The sequence below is a fragment of the Sesamum indicum genome, linkage group LG7 (assembly GCF_026168435.1).
Source record: "Sesamum indicum cultivar Baizhima isolate 11 linkage group LG7, ASM2616843v1, whole genome shotgun sequence".
NCBI lineage: Eukaryota > Viridiplantae > Streptophyta > Magnoliopsida > Lamiales > Pedaliaceae > Sesamum > Sesamum indicum.
The window spans coordinates 6,605,773-6,624,428 of NC_142663.1; the positions used below are offsets into that span (position 1 = coordinate 6,605,773).

General features: G+C 36.4%; 3 protein-coding genes across 6 annotated transcripts; 1 reads left to right on the forward strand and 2 right to left on the reverse strand.

Annotated features, from left to right (window-relative positions):
- Positions 1-67: 67 nt before the first annotated feature.
- Positions 68-6,568, reverse strand: LOC105166172 (lysophospholipid acyltransferase LPEAT1). 4 transcript variants are annotated; one of them, XR_002287424.2, is made up of 9 exons: positions 5,666-6,568; positions 4,460-4,579; positions 4,295-4,332; positions 3,576-3,640; positions 3,006-3,074; positions 1,973-2,106; positions 1,358-1,584; positions 862-925; positions 68-506 (listed from the first exon to the last, which is right to left on the reverse strand). XR_002287424.2 is itself a non-coding variant. In XM_011085425.3 (9 exons), the coding sequence occupies exons 1-9, from the start codon at positions 6,179-6,181 to the stop codon at positions 487-489; spliced, it is 1,167 nt and encodes a 388-aa protein (XP_011083727.1). In that variant the 5' UTR covers positions 6,182-6,568; the 3' UTR covers positions 68-486. The 4 variants fall into 4 exon arrangements, 2 of the variants coding, with proteins under 2 accessions (XP_011083727.1, XP_011083726.1); XM_011085425.3 differs by having other exon boundaries at positions 1,444-1,584; XR_002287423.2 differs by lacking the exon at positions 68-506 and having other exon boundaries at positions 643-925.
- Positions 6,569-8,186: 1,618 nt separating this feature from the next.
- PEX11A (peroxin 11A) lies at positions 8,187-10,435 on the reverse strand. Its single transcript, XM_011085427.3, has 2 exons — positions 9,492-10,435; positions 8,187-8,711 (listed from the first exon to the last, which is right to left on the reverse strand). Exon 1 carries the CDS (start codon positions 10,284-10,286, stop codon positions 9,501-9,503), a length of 786 nt encoding a protein of 261 aa, XP_011083729.1. The 5' UTR covers positions 10,287-10,435; the 3' UTR covers positions 8,187-8,711; positions 9,492-9,500.
- A 4,462-nt stretch (positions 10,436-14,897) lies between these two features.
- LOC105166174 (DNA glycosylase superfamily protein) lies at positions 14,898-18,176 on the forward strand. The gene is made up of 4 exons (XM_011085428.3): positions 14,898-15,410; positions 17,027-17,168; positions 17,264-17,405; positions 17,489-18,176. Exons 1-4 carry the CDS (start codon positions 15,002-15,004, stop codon positions 17,855-17,857), a joined length of 1,062 nt encoding a protein of 353 aa, XP_011083730.1. The 5' UTR covers positions 14,898-15,001; the 3' UTR covers positions 17,858-18,176.
- Positions 18,177-18,656: the final 480 nt, after the last annotated feature.

Genomic DNA, 18,656 nt, shown 5'->3' on the forward strand with positions numbered 1-18,656 from the left:
AAGTAATTCTCCATTATCCCCCATTTCCTGAGAATAAAGCAGTTCGGGTAACAGCAAAAACATGAGAGAAACAAAAAACTATGCGTCCGTCCTGTAATATATTTACTCAGACATTATGAGGGGATGAGCATAGAAGCGAAATCACAAATACCCAATAGTTCAGGCTATAGATCCTTAAACCATTTACGTGAAAACTGTGCTGAAGAACTCAAAAGTTTCTGATTTCATGCAATTAACAGACGACGAATTCTATATTTCTCCACTTTCTACTGCAAGCTGAGGACACAGCTTAGATCAGTTCCACGCATTACCATACAAATTTGAACAAGTGAGAGTCGCTATATCCAGAGAGGCATTCTCTAATCATATAGATAACAACAATGATTCCCCAGCACCATGTATCTATCTGCACGTTTCATTTTACTTTTTTTTTTGGGTTCGAAAAACATAGATATATACGAGGGATATACACATGGCGAACCCCAATTATCTTTGACAAAACAAACCTGCAGGGACACCAAAGAGATCATTTAGATTCACAGCCGTATTTTTACCGAAAGACTCTTATGGCATTCAAGTCTACACTTTAATGCAGAAAGCAACAATATATGCAGAGCCCTTGAACTGGATAACCAAAAACAATACACAGAAAAATAAAAGCATTTTTATTAAATGGCCACACACATGTACAACATTGTAGATACAGAGGTTTAACGAAACAGTAATATATTGTTCTTCACCGGGTGTAAAACCAACCACATTGCTTCTTATTTTAACTGTTAACATCCAAGACTTCAGACCCGGGCCCATGAAATTATCATTCGTCTTTCTGATGCAAAACAGTAGGCATTCTAATATTACCATTGAGAGCAGCATGATAGACTCGTTTCTCTGCCAGCCCGATATCGGAAAGGATCAAATTACCCTGCATACAGAAGCAAATGAGATATTTAAGCCAGGCACAAGGGTAACTAGCAGAAACTATAGTATATAATTATAGGGAATAACTAGATATAAATATCATGAAGATTGACCGACTTGCATATAGTCTATTGACATCTGGATAGTTATATCAAGTGAGGTGAATGTTTTATTCCTAGTTCTAGTAGCTCCTAAGTGCATCACAAATCCAATTATTTGGTAGTTATACTTAATTTCTAGAATTGCATTTAGTAGCTGTTGCCTCTTAAAGAGATAAGGTTTTTCATAACAAGTACGTAATTCATAGGTAGCATATCATTAAGTTTCTTTTCCCATGAGGTCCACTGAGAAAGTGAAACCCTAAATTTTCAACTGCGATGGAAAGTCTACATTTTCTAGCAATATTGACACTGACAACTAAGATAAAAGATTGTACCAGTTAACTTTTTAAGATTCCAGAAGGCTCTTATCGATTCCTAAGTTTGAGCATATTTACAGCCAAAAGTTTTAGAAAATTGGCACCTCCTGAGCCATCAGCTTTCTAACATTTTCTGCATAAAGCTTTGGATCTTCCTTTTCCTGTTCTGAGGGGCGATACACAGGTAACCGCGTCACTTCCATGTAATTTGCAAACTGACAGAGAAGAAGAATCACATGGCGCGCCTGCACAAGATAAACATGAGCACAGTTGGTGATAAAATTTTGACTGAGTACAGCTACGAGAATTCTCAATTCTTATCAACAGCAACTACAAGTTTTACACAAGAAGCATAGGACCATCTAGAAGACGACGCTGTGACCCAGAGTAAAAGTTGGATGAAGGGCAGGTCAGTTGAATAAATTGCAGGCAAGATACTAGTGCCAAGCTCACATAGAGGTATAACAAACAACCAAAATATTTAAAAATAAAAAAAGGTAGCAGAAAAAAGATCCAAAAGGAGTAGTAGAATTCTTAAAGAATAAAAATGAGCATCAAATGACCTCAGCTTATTTAGGAAAATGGATGGCACAAGCTAATGAAAACTAATGTTGCAAAACAAAGAGAACTCACCCCAGAAATAGAGTCCCATGCAGGACTAAATCTCTGGTAAGGATATCTTAATATGATGGGAAGTACTGGAGCCTTCGCCAGAAATGCACCAGTCTTGAACGGAAGGAGGTAGTCTCCATTTGTGGTTGTGCCTTCTGTTAAAGAACCAAAAGAAGAATTGATTAGATATCCAAAATAGCAATAAGCATCTTTAAGGCACTGCCCAAGGATACAAAAGTATCATCTCACTTTTCAGCATTAATAGAAGTTGAACTTACAGACCAAATGAATATTAATATAATTCAATTAAAGTCAATCGTTAAAGTATTCAAATGACACATGTTTACTCAAGTTTCTCAGCACACTGGGGTAGAAATACTATAGTCTCATGCAATGCTCCATGCACAAAACAATATCGAAAAGATTGCACATAAGTTGTTTGGCCAACTAACACTCTGAATTAACAAGGAGAACCCTGAAAGAAAATATCAGAAACATTTCTTCCTTCAGTAGGCAACTCGTACAAGAGATTCGGAAAATAAGAATATAGTAAAAAAAAGTCAATGCTTTAGAAGAGATCAGATATATCTAAGAGCCCAACTGATTCCCCAGTACATAGATGTAGACAATAGATATTTGCAGACAACGAAAACAAAAACTTCACACAAGAAAAAAAGCCTCTGTTAGGAGAATCATCTCACCTGGGACAAATCAATTTTCAAAACAAAAATTTGCAGAGAAAAAATACTATGAAGAAATATATCAAAGTTTGGCAGACTGCTGGGCGATTCTTTTTCGACTACAGGGGAAAGATAATATCATCATATACATTATACAATTAACACAAATTATATGGTATAGGTTCTTTTTGCAAGACATCTATGATTTGCCACCATCTCATATTTTGAAGTTAAGTATAAGTGTATTTATTTAATAGACCTCAATGCTCATATAGTTAACCATGGGACAGAGAAGAAACTAGTTCGACAACAGTGCATTACAACCTGGAAAATAATTAGAAGAAATCACTCAGTAATGGTATCACAAATACAACCTGGGAAAAGCATCATCTTTGGAGCAAACTTATTTTGATGAGCTTCTCGAATTCTTTCATTGACAATACCTGCAAACAAATTGGTAAAAATAACAAGAAATAGGTGATTCCAAATCCCCAACATTCTACTGATAATAGGCGGACGCAAGAGTCTGCTTTTGACACAAGCAATAACTTTTCAAGGACAGACCAAGATTTGCCTGTGCTCATACAAACATAATAGACAATTTGTGTTCCAGAGCAACCACCATAAAGAGAATGGATGATGGCTTTGTTGAGTTGAAACGAGTTCATTCCCAAATTGGAAGTGCACAAACTAATATAGTTTTGATTTCAATAGGTTTCATCATTAGCTGTGAAAGCTGTCTTATCAGACAGCTAAAATATGTGCATGAATGACATGAAAAAAGTGTCTGTGTTTCGCAAATTGATTGTATTTCTTTTCTTATTTTAAGCTACCCCAAGATGAATATTCACCTATAAAGCAAGCAATTCTAACTCTCCATCCCCACCTTTTATTAAGTCGTAACTCTATACAGCGACTAAAAAGTCAAAAATTGTAAAAGATACCTGAGACACCCTTGAAGTCCGATGATTTTAACTCCCGCTGCACATATACACAACCGAGACACTTGCTGTAATATGAAAAATAATAATAGTTTAAGGCATCTCTTACTAAGATGAATAACTCATAAATGTAACGTGAGTAGGGTCCATAAATTAAAAGTCAGAATAAATAACCATAGAAAGATAATACATAACCATATGCTTATCTGGACACTTTACCGTGGGAGTACAGCTATCTTATAGCTTTATCTAGAAAAATTGTTTCAACAAACAATAATAAAAATATCCAAATAAGACATCTCAGTAAATCCAGGTCCCTATGTGTCAGACAACCAATAGAAGGAGGTTCATTGCCGACATCTCTACTTGGAAAAACAATTATCCATGCACATGATGAGGATGAAATATATAGAAACACCAGATCTTGAACACGCCATTTTTAATTCACATCCCAAAAGTTCAATCTAAGAATACTTGTTAAATATGACAAGCCTTATATTTGTAATTTCAGGGTGTCATGCACAAATTCAAGCCTAGAAGCAAAAGCCTCAAAGTTGGCTAGATTTACAGTCTATTGTAGTGATAAATGCATATCAGGTTTCCAGTTTATTGCAGCAATAAATGCATATTGGAAAAAATAGCAGATGGAAGGATCTCCATGTTTTTTGGAATATACAATTTCTCTAACACACACTCATAACAAAGGAGGAGAGTGAACCAACCTTATGAGACCAACAAGAGGAAGTTTAGCCACTGATCTCTTCAGCCACAAAATTGCAAAGTACAATCAACAGAAAGAGAGAAAAAGGTGTCAGTCAAACTGTGCAGGGTTAACACAAGAATTAACAGCATAATACAAACAAAATTGGCATGAGGAATTAACAAACCTTAGCAACAAAGCTCGGAAAAGAGGAAGACATATGGTACAGAATATCTAAATATGATACATGATTTGATATGATGGCCCCAGGTCTTCCCAACTGTTCAGATTGATCCAAAGATGCAGTCTGAAAAGTTTCGTAAAAAAAGAATAAGATAGATATACAGAAATTATATAGGGAAACTCTTCTTGAAAGTTTTGTAAATCAAATCTTGGTGAAGCATCAATAAAGATAGATGTAAATAAACCAATAAATAATGTTAAAGCAGTCTATCAAAGCAAAAACACATGATGAATATTGGCAATATTTGTCAAGAATGATACTGCACTTATCTTAATTCCAATTATAGCAGTCTCTAGAGTTGTACAGGAAATGTCATGCGAGATTATACAATATATACTGACAGGCCACTGTCAATTAAAATCAAACTCTTCTTATCATTCTTCTGACATTTTCAACTGCATTTGAATCTCAATAATTTACGGGACCAAAAAGACAACTAAAATGGAAACCAAAAGGATAGCGTTGTTTATATTGGATAGGTTGTGAGATGATTCCCAATTAAGTAAGCTAGAAAAAAAAATAGCAACCACGCATATAACTAGAGAAAATGAGGACCATGAAGTATAAGGATACAAAGGGCATCATTCTCTCTTCCTCAACCGTAACTCCAACAAGCTCCCAAATGCATGGCATCCAGAGATAATTGTTCTGTGTTCATGTTCATTAATTGTCATACATCTAAACAACTTGGCTGGACCAAGTACTTTTCCTACATGGTAAACCATTACCCGAACTATAAGATTCGTTTTTCTAGACCACAAACAAGATAATTTTTTTCATTCTACTTAGGTTATCAGGATTTTATTCAATGTCTTTCTTCATTTTTGATATTCATCACATTCAACACTTCATAAAACATCCAGCACTGATCAAACTAACGGGTTCATAAATTTATCCTCTAATTGTCTTCGAGCAGACATATTTTTTCGTAACAGAGTTCACATACTCGAACTTGCTCAATCAGTAAAAGCGCCACATCTTCCGCAACGAACATCACAGTAATCTTACCAGACAAAAACGTACAAGTCAAAATAATGAAGAGCAAATTCAAACCACCAAACATCCATCACATGATTACTCCAGTCTAAAGGAACTATACCCCAACAACAAACTAATCATAAACTAAATTCGGCACATAAAAAGGAGTACCTCATTGTTAAACTGCCCGTTAACCTCATTACCCCTACTGGTTTCAGAAATCCAGTAGAACCCAAAAACAAACAGCAAAAGCCTAGACAGAAATCTGCCGCTCTGTACAATCACCGCCCTTCGCCACCCCCCCATGTGCGCGTAATCCTCCTGTCCATCCTCCCTGTTCGGAGCTAGAAAAGCTGTGCAAACTCTACAAATCGCGTAATAAGTTACCAAAATACTCATACCCGCCACCACTCTAACCGGCACCAAAAACACCAATGCCAGCCCAAGTAAGAATTTCTCAACCCACGGCAAATCCCCACGACCCATTGTCCCGTACACGTCCTGCCGGACAAACGCGGCGTACTTCTTCTCCATCTCCTCGATACTTTGTTCAGCCACCGGAACTTGGTTTTGAGGTTTGGGGGTTTTCGTCTCTGGGTTGAGGAGGAGTGGACTGTCATCTGGGTCGGGTCTGGGTCGCGGTTCGGCTGGAGGCGCGTGAGTCAGGTCTTGAAGCTCGGACCCCATTTTTGCTCTCCCAGTGAAGTGACAAAAGGAATAATTATATCTCAGTGGAGCTGTATTTGACTTGTCGGAGTCAACCAGGCTGCCATCGTTGCTTTGCTTGGTGGGAAAAGGCAAAGACCGTGGACAGTGGAGTTAACGCGCTGATGAAACGAGTACGCCCCAGAATTGCCGCTTTACATACTATTCTGGTTTTTATCCTGTATTAGATGGAGCACTTTAAATTTCGATGTGGTCTCGAATTTAGCTACTTGATCGAGTGAGCAGGAAGATGTAAGGCTGTGATTCGGGTTTTGAGATGGAATTGGGTTGTAGGTGACTGGATCGTTTGGGATTAGAGGACCATCTCAATCAACCCCACTGAGATTAGGTTGAGATATTATGTACGTCTCTGATTCTCGGATCTTTCTCCATATCATCTCATCTTATCTCGAAATATAAATCTTTTTAATGAGTTTGAATTTCATCGAACATGTAAATATTTATCTTTTTTAAATCAACTTATCATCATTTTCATGCTCCATATATTCTAACAATATTCTACTAACTTTATTTTTTGTTATTGAGAAGCGAAGAGGCGTAATTACAAATAATTTCTTCTTATACAATTAATTAAGGAAAAGGACAATTATATTTAAATATATTATACTTACTTTGTGATTAATTTATAATTTTACAATTAAAATTAAAAATCATTAAACTTTAAAATAAATAAAAAAAACTCGTTATGTTCTTTTTCTTTTTTAATAAAAAAGAGTTTACAAACTCATAAAATGTTATTTTTAAACCTTATAAAACTATTTTTCAAGATTTATACCAAAGACTTTTAAATATTTAATAAGCTCCCAAACATATTATAAAATATGTCGTACAGCTTACAACCTCGTCCAAATACTATTATGATGTGTGGAAATCAGTATCCAATATTCTCTAGATCTTTCACTAGATTTTGGTAGTCCTAGTTTGCCAGTCGATATCGTGTTAGTACTAAGGGTGTGCAATTTTGGTTAATAGATCGAATTGAAAAATTAATTTTTTACAATCGAATCAAAATGATCCCGCTCGAATTCAGCGATCCCGAAACACGAACTCGTCACAGATAGCTAACTCCTCCGAGATTAGATTTTGGGTTCCTTGAGAATAAGACAAGAACAACGAGCTCGTCGGACACGTCCCCGACAATGACCCTCCGACGCTTAAGTTAGGTTGATCGAGAGAAAAGTGTGCGATCATCTCAATAAATGCAGAACAATTACCTTTAATTACGGCGTTTCGAGTCTATATATAGGGCACAGCAGGGTAGCATTGACCAGCCACGTGGTCTCATCCTACTGGCCAGCGTCCATGATCGAATGGCTGCAATTGTCCGGGTCTTCAAGGGCAGACGGATCCGGGTCGGGTCCTTTCGACCCGATCGATGGAAAAGGCGCGGATCCTTCCTTAAATGACTAAAACGCCCTTAATGAAGGACATTTTTGGTATTTTCCTAACATTCTTCTTAATCCCACATCACAAAATAATTTCGATTTTTACCGAATCCAACAGAAATTATCTGTTCGAAGATGGCGCATTGGAATTTTAATTAACTGAACTTTAGGACTCATTAAATTGGTTAATTGAATTGAACACCTTAGTTAGTATATGTGCTTAATTATTTTGTCTAATAACTAAAATTTTAGTCCGTCATACAAACACGGTGCAAAAAGTTATTAAAGTTGATTTTGGATTTGCCATTAGGCACAGAGGTCTGAGATACAAAAACGGCCAAATATATTTATATAATATGAAAACTGGTTTTTCTTGCCACAAATTTGAATAAAATATTTTTTAAAATCTTTCATTAGTAAACGAAAATAAATATGATATTTAGCTATCTATTTATGTTTGATTGGGCTATCAAAACAATATGAAGTTACAATATAATCATGTGGAATTTTGGTATTTTTTATGAACTTTCGTTGGAATCAACCTCTAGTATCCGTACGAGTATAGTATCGAGTATGAAATATTTCAGTAGCCATGTTTAAATTGAATTAGAAAGTAAGAGGAAGTCAGTGCATGCAACCGTCGAAACTCACTGTTCAATCCTCACAGGTTACCCCATTTATTCCATCTACTAAGAGCATAGGAAGACATGTTCGAAGGAGGAGGTCGACGAATCTCATAATGTTGGAATCTTCCAAGAAACTGGGAGTTTTCTTGAAAGTGAGAAATTCCTCTGAAAGAGGTAAACAATCCCACTTGAACAATAACAGATGCATCAAGACGTTTCCGGCCAATATGTTCGTAGAAACTCAGGGAAAATGATCGTTCCCTGGAAAGAGATACGGGAGCTTCAGGGCTGCACCGACTTCAGAGCTGCTGGAACTCGGAATTGAAGGAACTAAGACAGACTTATCAACTAGGTGCATCAGGGCTGCACCGGCTTCAGAGCTGCTGGAACCCATAATTGGAGGAACTAAGACATTACCAACTAGGTGGTGGCTGAAGAAACTAGAAATGGCTTCCCCTACAGTCTGCAGGTGATCAAAACCTACAGAAAAGAGGAATTCACAATGCAAGTCAAGTTGCAGCATGATGGAAGCTATTGTGCTAAGTGCAGATGAGGTATTCGACTGAAAGACTTTGTCAATGATCATAACCCTGCAGAAAACCACCTGAAGAACCTTTGCTATCACAGTTGACAGACTGATTTCTGAGTACCGTTCATGAGGCTAAACGATTACATGATGTAAAACTGCAAATCAATATGTAATGTGTGCATCTCTTTGTGGCATCACAACCACATTGATCCACTCTCCTTCGGACGAAAAGAGATTATCCCAAATCTACAAATTATTCTTCATAACAATCAAATACTGATCTGAGATAGCCCAGAAAACAATAAAAAGCAGAACAACTATATTCTCCTAATTTATAAGAAATTTCAAAATCTTCCATCAATCAAGAAACTTATATCAAATCATCTTTGTTCTTGCTCTGCTCCTCTATTCCCATATAAATCCTTCACCACCTCTAGTATATATTATGTTCACCCAAAGCAGCAGCAGTCTCAATCATGATCACAAATAAACTACTAAAACAGACAGCTTCAATTTTCTCATGCCATGAAACAACAATATTCATTATTCATTAATATTGTAAACTACAGGTATTGAGTTTAAAGAGTTTATCTTTCTTCATTTGGGCTAACATTCTATTCTCCATTGCAAAAAGAATTTTTGTCTATCACCCCATTTCAAATGGGTAAACACATGTAATTATTCTTCCCTATATTCCCCCATTGCTACACATCAAGTAATCATCGCCATACCTCAAAACCTCAGCAAGAAATCCAGTTCTTGTGAGTACTAATCAATGCCGACAGTAGCCCCGCAGACGACACCACAAGCGGGGCCGAAAGCCGTCCTCTGCCGTCTCTAATATCAGCCAACGCCATCAACCCATCAGCCAAATCCTGAACCATCGAAAGCCTCTTCATCATCTTCTTCTCCCTCAATTTCCTAAGCTTGTCGTGTTCCTCCCTACACTCAATCCCCCGCAGCACCGCCAAATCAATGCTCGCTACCAAACACCTCTCCTCTTCATCAATCTTCCTCAATTCTATCACCTTCAAGCTCACGCTGCCAAAGTAGCCCACAAACTCGCACCAGGCGCTCCATTTCTGCAACGCGGGCAAACGCCTCTTGTCGATTAATCCAGCTTTTCCCAACCACACAAACTGTTCGATGAAATAGTATAGCCCCTCCCCACCATACGCGATAACATTGAGGACGAAATTCAAGTCGGAGTGAGAAGTGAAGTGGGTCGAGCGGAGAGCGTTAACATCTTGGACGAACTTCCCTAAACGGAAGGCCTTGCGGCTGACTCCAACGCTCGATTCGAATGATTTAAGGCGTGTAACGAGTGGTTCTTGGGCTATGAGGGATGAGGCCAGGATGATCTTGGTGGCGTAGCGCGAGATTTTCAACAGTTTGTCGACGCCGTCGCGCTTGGCCAAGTAGATTTCGAGCTGGGTGAGGAAATCCTTCTGGTTTTTGGAGGTGGGCTTCGCCGGAGCAATGGGGTTCTGGGTTTTGGGATCAGGGGTTGCAGACTTGGAATCCATGGATTCGGAAACAAGAAGAAATAATCAAATATGATGATCAAAGGAGGAGAAGGAGAGGGTATATTTAGCTGTCATGAGAAGGGCGCTTGACTCTTGATTCGCGTGCCAATATTTTTTTTCCAAAACCTATTTCCTGGAATTTCGCATATTTTGCTTAGTGATAGACTTAGAAGTAAGGCAGTATTATGGTATATGTAATATTGTATTCAAAATAATATATAATTGACTTTTTATTTGCTTATTTCTTTTTTTTTTATTTATTCACACGAGGTGTCCCCACCCTTGAATTTAAGATCAATTCTCACAATGGTTGTCGCTAACCTAAAAAAGTTATGCATATCAATGTGGTTTGAACATGACACAAATTAGATAAATTGATTCAATGGGGCGTACACAATTGCACTAACTTTTTAGTTTATTTTTATAAATATTGATGTTGTAATTTGAATTCAACCTAAGAGGAAGTCCGTTTTGAATAAAGCCCACCAAAAAAATTCATACGTGCATGAGGCCTAAGAAGGAGGGATCCATGGCTCATACACCCAGTAAAGGCACTTGGAAAGGAGGATTGTATGAAAGACCCACTGGCGTGTGAGGAGGAGTTACCCTGCACTCATGTAGTTGTAATGGCAGAATGTTATTCACTCTGAGGGAAAAGGGCTATCCATGAAGTATGACAAGGATCATCAATTTGGCACTCGGAGTGTACCCCTTTTGAATTCGGAATGTACCCCACTAGGAGATTTATCTAGCTATAAGAACCCCTCAATAAGCATAATTCTTCAAGATCTCCGTCGATCATTTTCGAATTTGTGGAAAGCCTGTCTACGATAACTGCTGACCTGAGTCTCAAGGGGTCATACTTCTTCTCCCGGAGGAGAACCATGGCTATAAAACCAAGCCTCTCCCCTCCGATAAAAGGTAGCTCATGTTTGCAGCAACATAAGCATAACACATTGATATCTCAATCCTTCTATTGCTACATTATCATTTGTTATTGCTTTATTTTATTCAAACTTTATCTTTTAACAATTGTTTACTAACTTAAGTATCAAAGTGCTAATGCACTTTTCGCAAATTCCATTCTCTAGACAAAGAATTTGGCCCAAATGACTTAAGTTCCGAATATCCTAAATTAGCAACGTTTTGCTCGTATCAAATATATGCATAGGTGTATTCATATATAAAATACATGGAAAGTAACACAAGAAAAATAAAGGAAACAAATTTAAATAATGACTATCATATCCTTTAAAGATAGCGATGTCTATAAAAATGAATTGGCCCAAAAAAATTCAAACGATCCAAAAGAAAGAAAAAAATTGCAAGAGCCCAAAGGAATGCAAGATCCAAGAGGGGTGCTCTCAAAAGCCTAATTCCAATAGAGCTTCCAATGAGTTCGAGAAGTGACCCGAGAAAGTAAAGTGAACCAAAGAAGCCTAAGCAGCCTAGTCCCGAGAGTACCCAAATCCAATAAAGCCCCGCAGGCCCACGAGGACGCTTAGAGCCCTTGAATTTCCCAACCAAAACAGAAGCTCATATCACATGGCGTTTACGACTGGATCTACATAAGATTTCTAAGGCCACACCCCCCACAAAATCAAATAAGGACTAGGCGGCTTAGCGAGGTCATGTAGCGCCTTCAACAGGAAGTACCTCTGTGGCGTCTTGCAAGAAGTAACCTCTAAACCCTAAATTCATGGGATTCTAGCTAAGGGAATATGCCTCCTCGGCCACTTTGCCAAAAAATTGGAAAAAGCATTATTATTTGCAAAAGATACCCTTATCGACAACGAACTCCAATTGTCCTCGAGGATCGTGGGTCCCTAACCTCTATGAAATAACCCTCCATCAAATTCGTGGAAAAATTCCAACCACCGGAAGATAACCCTCCATCAAATCGGTAAGGAATTCAATCTTATCTAACTACCTTGAGATAATTCTCCATCAAATCGTGGGAGCCCTCCACCAAATTCATTGGAAATTCGATCTTATCCAACCAACTTGCTTATAAACTGAAAGCTTTCCTAACAAGAATATCCTACTTTAACTAAAATGACACCTTAATTTTCTTACTTGAATTTTCACAGTTTGAACTTCAATTTCATTCTCTTGTTTGCACAAAAAAGGAAAAAAAAAAAAAAAAAGAGTAATGACACTTTCAATTTCACTCGTTTATACTCTTTTAGTTCGTATTGCTTTATCTCATTCCTCTCTACACCAAAAGATAACCAATTTGTGCGGAATGTACTAAAAAATGGAATTTGATACGAACATAACCAAATTGTTAATTATTCATTTTAGTTGAACTAATTTCTTAATTATTCGCGGGAATGGGTTATAAATGTGCAATTACATACCCACTGATAATATGATGGTCCGGGTTGGGCTGGTCATTGGTATGAAAAGGAGTAGTAAATGTAGATATGGGCCCGGCTGAATAGCCATTTTATGTATAGAGCTTACCTGAGCTTGGTAAATTAGTGGGCTTCATAGAGTCCAGCCCATTAACTCTGCATGTTACAATGTTGGTATAAAAGAAAAAGAAAACAGAGAATTTTAGGAGAGTAATATTTTTTTTCCATCAAAGAAGAAAATAAAAATCCTACCCATAATTAAATTTCATTCTTAATTTCGTTTTGTTATTTCATTTTTGGTATTTGTTGAGATTCTAACATAAATATCAAAGGATTTTTGCTGGGTAAAAAAAATAAAATTTTAGGTTATATTTGTGATGCCTATAAAAATAGACCGATTAAATACAAAAAAAAAAAAAGAAATTAATTACAAAAACCCAAAGAAACGCAAGGTCTAAAAATTCAAAAGACCCAAGATGCCCCCAAAAAGCCCAATCAGAATAAGGGTTCAGAGTGTCACAAGAAAGTAAATTGACTCAAAAAAATCTAAGCGGCCCAGACGCAAGGAAATCCAAATCCAAAAAGGCCCCGCACTAGGGTGCCATTAGGAAGTAAATTTTGTCAATGTTAACTAATTATTTGTTTTATTTTAAAATTTTATATTTAATTAATAAAAAGTATAATACAAATTTATATTATACACATGCATCGAGTATGCTTTGTCTACATAGACACAAATTGTAACAAAAATGTGCACATTAAACAGATTAATATAGAAAGTGAAATACCAATCTTACGAATCTTGTATGACTTGAATAACTAATGGACTTCCTTTTGAATATGTCTCGTATCGCGAACGAATGAGACCTTCGTGAATGGGTCTAATCATCTTTTCGACCCAGTGATTCTTCATCTGTCAAGAAAACACAGCCAATAACTTTTTCAATATCCATAGCCTAAATCCCTAAAATTATTCGATGATTCGCCACTATACAATTAATAGTATTTTGAGATGTAGAATTATATATATATTTTCATGTGATCACGAGAACGCAACAACCAACGTATTATTTAAGTTTGTGGATTCTTTATGTATGATTGAGTGAAAGAAACTCGTAAACTTACTTTAAACTCTTCTTTTGACTATATCCTCTTAATTATAACATATATTCCGTCAATATTCATCTCATCAACCATATCCAAATCGGACCTAATCCAAGAGTGTGAAGCAAGGGGGGTTGGGGGGGGGGGGGGGTCAGATTAGCCGTTGGTTGGGCACTTTTCTGCTGGTGAAGTGGTGGTGGTGGGATAGCAATTCCTTTTCGTAACGGTAAAAAACTCACTACCAAACAACCCCTCTCCACCCAATATGAATATGACTCTCAGCCCAACGGCCACTAACCCCCAAATTTCAATCCTATTTTTTTTCTTTTTAAGATAAAAATAATTAATTTTAACCCAATTCCAAAAATACCCTTGCTCATATTTTGGTTTTCTTAATTTTTTAAAAATTTATTAATGTGATGGTTGATAACTTTGTTAAGTTTAAATTTTATTTTATTACAATGACAGTAATATTAAAAATTCATAATTCAAAAGTATCTGAGTTAAACTTTATAAATGTATAAGTGTAGGTATGGTGTAATGTAATTTATTATTTATTTTCTTTAAAAATACATTTTGATTGAAATTATTAGTATATTCAATTACCTTTTACATTTGAATGTAGTAAATTATGTAATAAATCATATTTTTTGTTTTTAAATAAAACACTCAAGTCTCAAACACTATATATTTATTTTTGATATTTCAATCTCTATTTTAAATTTATTTACACGATTATATTTTTACCCTCGTAATATAGATAAAGTTATTATAATTCATTTCTAAATTAAAATGCCATATAATCATTAACTTTTGTTTAGTTTCATTTTGGTTAATAGATTTTTACTTGAGAAAAATAAATAATTGTTTAATAAAAGTAATTGTAGGGGCAAATTTATTATATTTATATTGAGAATGTAATTGTAATTATGATAAATTTTAAGGGAGCATGTGGTAATTTACCAAAAAAAAATTTTCTTGACAAAGAAAAAGGGAAGAGTGCATAGGTTTGAATTTTGAAATTTGGCGATGGCAAAATCGAGACATCACACAAACTTTCCCCGGAAGAATGAGACACGCCATCACGGTCACCGGCTACTACCGGTCACTGTATGCAAACAGTTGAGTCACATATTTAAATCGTTAGCTCTCTCCTCATTTCATCATCTTTCCGTCTCCTATCTGCAACAATTTTCTTCCCTTTCTGCCCTCCACTTCTTCTCTAACTTCCCACTGGGCTCAGCTGCAGCGACAATGTCAGTGGCTACTGAAAAACCCGGGGAGGAAACCCGGTCCATACTCGCTCCGACGGGGAACCGGGTCCGGGTTTTTGAAGAACAGAGGGGAAAGGAAGAGATGAGGAAGAAGTCCGGCGAGAAGCCTAAGAAAGTAGCTTCGAAGTCACCGGCGGAGGCTGCGGCGACAGCTTTTGCGAGGTGCAATATATCAGCTGATAGCTCTTCGGACTCTTCTTCCTCCTCTTCTTCGTCTTCCAGGGGCTCAAACGTAAAATCTGGAAAAAGTATGGGCTCGAGGAGAATTAAAAATAGTAATGGGGTTGTTAAAGCTGCGAAAGTTGTTCCAGCTGGAGTCGAAGCTCTGACGCTCTCCCCTGCGGTGCCGCTAATTGTTAAGCGTTGCGATTGGATCACCCCCAATTCTGGTATTTTTTTCTGAGAGGATTTAAATTCAGTTGAAGTTTAAAGATAGAATTTCGTGGCATGCATGTATTAAAGGAGTAGAATGTCTGAATTCTAACAGGACCTAAATCAATTATAATATATTTATTATATAATTAATGTACAATTTCATAATAATGATTAAGTATACGATAAGTGCATTCTTTCTGGAGGGTTGCATGGGCTCCGTGTTGTGTCTTCTGTTTCAGTATTTGATTGATTTAATTACACTAAGACCTCTTTAAAATTGTGAAATTATTTTTTTTATCAGTTTTTTTTAAAATTATATTTACACACTTCTTCTTAAAATATCCTATCCACAATGCCCACCCTACGTTTTGGAAGGAGAATCCGGCAAAAATTTAAATGCACGTCCAATTTTGCCCCTCATCATCCATCTTATTGACCAAATTGCCCTTGGTAATATTTTTAGACTTCATAGGGATGTAAATGTAATGTCATATAGTTAAAGGGTAAATGAAGAAAACATACTTTTATATAAGTTTTTTTTTTAAATATATGGAACAATGTTACTGTTATTCTTATATCCATCACATAAAAATATTTAGTTCAATCACTTGTTCTAGTGTTTAGCATAGTAATATAAAAATACAACATATTATAAAAGTAATACGGAAAATAAATGTGCATTCTATTTACATTAACATTGTACGAGAAACATTAGGTAGTTCATTACTTTTTAGGAGCAAATCGGCATAATTTGGGTAAGAATTACTGTAATAGCATCATGGTTACACGGAAACTTTTAAATTTAGAGAGGGGTCAGTCTAAGAATCTGACTACTCGTCATATTTGGTTTGATATTGCTATGCATATTGGTTAAAGTCGCGATATTAGTGCTAAAAATGTCTTTACTTGTAGTACATTTGTTTTTTACTTTAGTTCATCGGTAATAAGTATAGATGATCTTCTCATCTAATGTTTAGGTAGTCTCAAAAATTGGAAAAAAGGACCTTATGGAGACATTAATTTTACAATAGAAACATTACAAACACATCCTGCCGTATAGTAGGAAGGGTTGTAAGCACTAATTTTTAAAGTTTTTTGAATTAAAAAATAGTGTAATTTTGCATTTTTAGTGGAGTTTTGGTGCAAACCCCTTTGACTTAAATCAACATATGGAATTTTTGAGTCCTTTAACCATCAATAATGTGGACTATAATCTCAAGATGACATGCGACAGTATCAGCTTGGGACTGGAAGATTAAGCGAATGTGGAAACTATTATGTATAACTTTGTGAAACTGATAATGTAAGAAAGCTTCATGATTCTTGGGAAAATGGCATGTTGTAGGATCTATATAAGTTAAAATGTACTCTGTGGGATTTCATCCTTTATTTCATTTCCGTGTTTCCTCAAGCATTAATTCGGAATTTCAAGAGGCATGTGTATCATGTTCAGTTTCTTTCCCTGTGCAAAATCTTGAACTGTTAGATTTAGCATTACATTGTTGCACCTGAAGAAGGTAAAAGTTGAAGTGAGACATATTAGAACACAATTTTAGGGGCTTTATGAGACAATTCAAATTTGATTCTCAAACACTTTGATAATCGTTTTTGTGTCTTACATACACTGCAGAACAACTATATACTTCTTTTCATGATGAGGAATGGGGAGTCCCAGTTCATGATGATATCAAGTTATTTGAGCTTCTGGTTTTCTCACAAGCATTGGCAGAACTCTCCTGGCCCGTAATTCTTAGCAAGAGATCGATATTTAGGTGTTGATCATATTCACTAGTATCACCATCTAAACTTGCATTTGATGTCTCCTATGTGTACTGTTTTTTGACATTTTGATGAATGGCTTTTACAGAAAGTTCTTTAATGACTTTGATCCAACATCAGTAGCAAATATTGACGATGAGAGATTACTGTCGATGAGAGTGCATGGAAGCACATTGCTCTCTGAACCAAAACTTCGTGCGATTGTCGATAACGCTAAGCAGCTGCAGAAGGTAAGAATTATGAGGTTAAAACATCTTTTCTTGAACCTGCCTAGATGTCTGATCATTTCTGTTACTTTTATTGCTTGCTGCAGATCCAGCAAGAGTTTGGTTCCTTCAATAACTACTGCTGGCGATTCGTGAACCATAAACCAATAAAAAGTGGGTTTCGCTACGCACGTCAAGTACCAGCTAAAACGCCAAAATCGGAACTCATAAGCAAGGATCTGATTCAAAGAGGCTTCCGCTGCGTAGGACCAACAGTAGTTTATTCATTTATGCAAGTGGCTGGTTTAGTAAATGATCATCTCGTCACATGCTTCAGATACAACGAATGCAGCCATTGTCCTGCAAAAGATCCAAGACCTCAGCTTGACAAGAGAGAAGAAGCACCTCCTCGAGATGCTGTGGAGGAGAAATGCACATCCGATAACTCATGTCCTGAATCTAAACCTAGTACTTGACCGAAGCTTGTTCAAAACTGGTCATTTTTGGTGACTTGCAGGACTTCGAGTTTCAAGACATCACACCCATTTCTTGTGATAGAACTCGTAAATGAGATCCATACGCAGAAGGGTGCACTTATTACAAGACTTTTGAGTCCCAAGATTCACCAACTGATCAACTTCTATTTGTCATCCTCATCTAACTACTAATTCTCACCATATGATTTCTATGTATGTAATTGCTTAGATGTATTGTTGTGTGTTTTTCGGTTTTGAACATTTCATGACTGTTTCACTTGTTTGTAAATCTTTAACTAATATTTTATTTTCTTTTGCATCTATGTATTCATAACTTCTGGTTGACTAGAAAGCTATAGCACGTTCATAGGATAATAATGCATCGATTTCTCTCCATGACAAGTAGACCACAGGATAATCATTCATAAGGCACTACATGTGACTAAGGCCACGTCCTACGCTGTAATAACAAACAAATTAAAGACCCTTAACATAGGTTGGGAAAGTGAAATGTCCGGACCCTACTCCCATGTACCAAAATCTGACCTTCTGGTCTTTGCAAAGCCAATCTCCAAGATTATTTATCAAGACATTATCTTTTCTGCCATAATTAAAACACATATATTGTTTATAGTTACAGAAAAATCAGATCATACCATTATGGTCGGATGGCTGTGTTGCCAGGGGCATTCACAATAAATAACTCAATTATTAGAACCATTTATTTGTCTTATAAATAGATGGTCAGAAAAAAAACAATCGATTACCAGGGAATTTGCAGTTCAGATCCAACTAATCA

Excerpts from the sequence above, each read along its gene's own strand:
- LOC105166172 (XM_011085424.3), bottom strand. The coding sequence starts at position 6,181 with ATGGGGTCCGAGCTTCAAGACCTGACTCACGCGCCTCCAGCCGAACCG. Across the intron at positions 3,641-4,294 it reads CCTCTTGTTGGTCTCATAAG|CAAGTGTCTCGGTTGTGTAT; the intron begins GTTGGTTCACTC and ends TTCATATTACAG. Across the intron at positions 2,107-3,005 it reads AAAGATGATGCTTTTCCCAG|AAGGCACAACCACAAATGGA; the intron begins GTTGTATTTGTG and ends GTTCTTTAACAG.
- PEX11A (XM_011085427.3), bottom strand. The coding sequence starts at position 10,286 with ATGGATTCCAAGTCTGCAACCCCTGATCCCAAAACCCAGAACCCCATT.
- LOC105166174 (XM_011085428.3), top strand. The coding sequence starts at position 15,002 with ATGTCAGTGGCTACTGAAAAACCCGGGGAGGAAACCCGGTCCATACTC. Across the intron at positions 17,169-17,263 it reads AGCAAGAGATCGATATTTAG|AAAGTTCTTTAATGACTTTG; the intron begins GTGTTGATCATA and ends TGGCTTTTACAG. Across the intron at positions 17,406-17,488 it reads ACGCTAAGCAGCTGCAGAAG|ATCCAGCAAGAGTTTGGTTC; the intron begins GTAAGAATTATG and ends TGCTTGCTGCAG.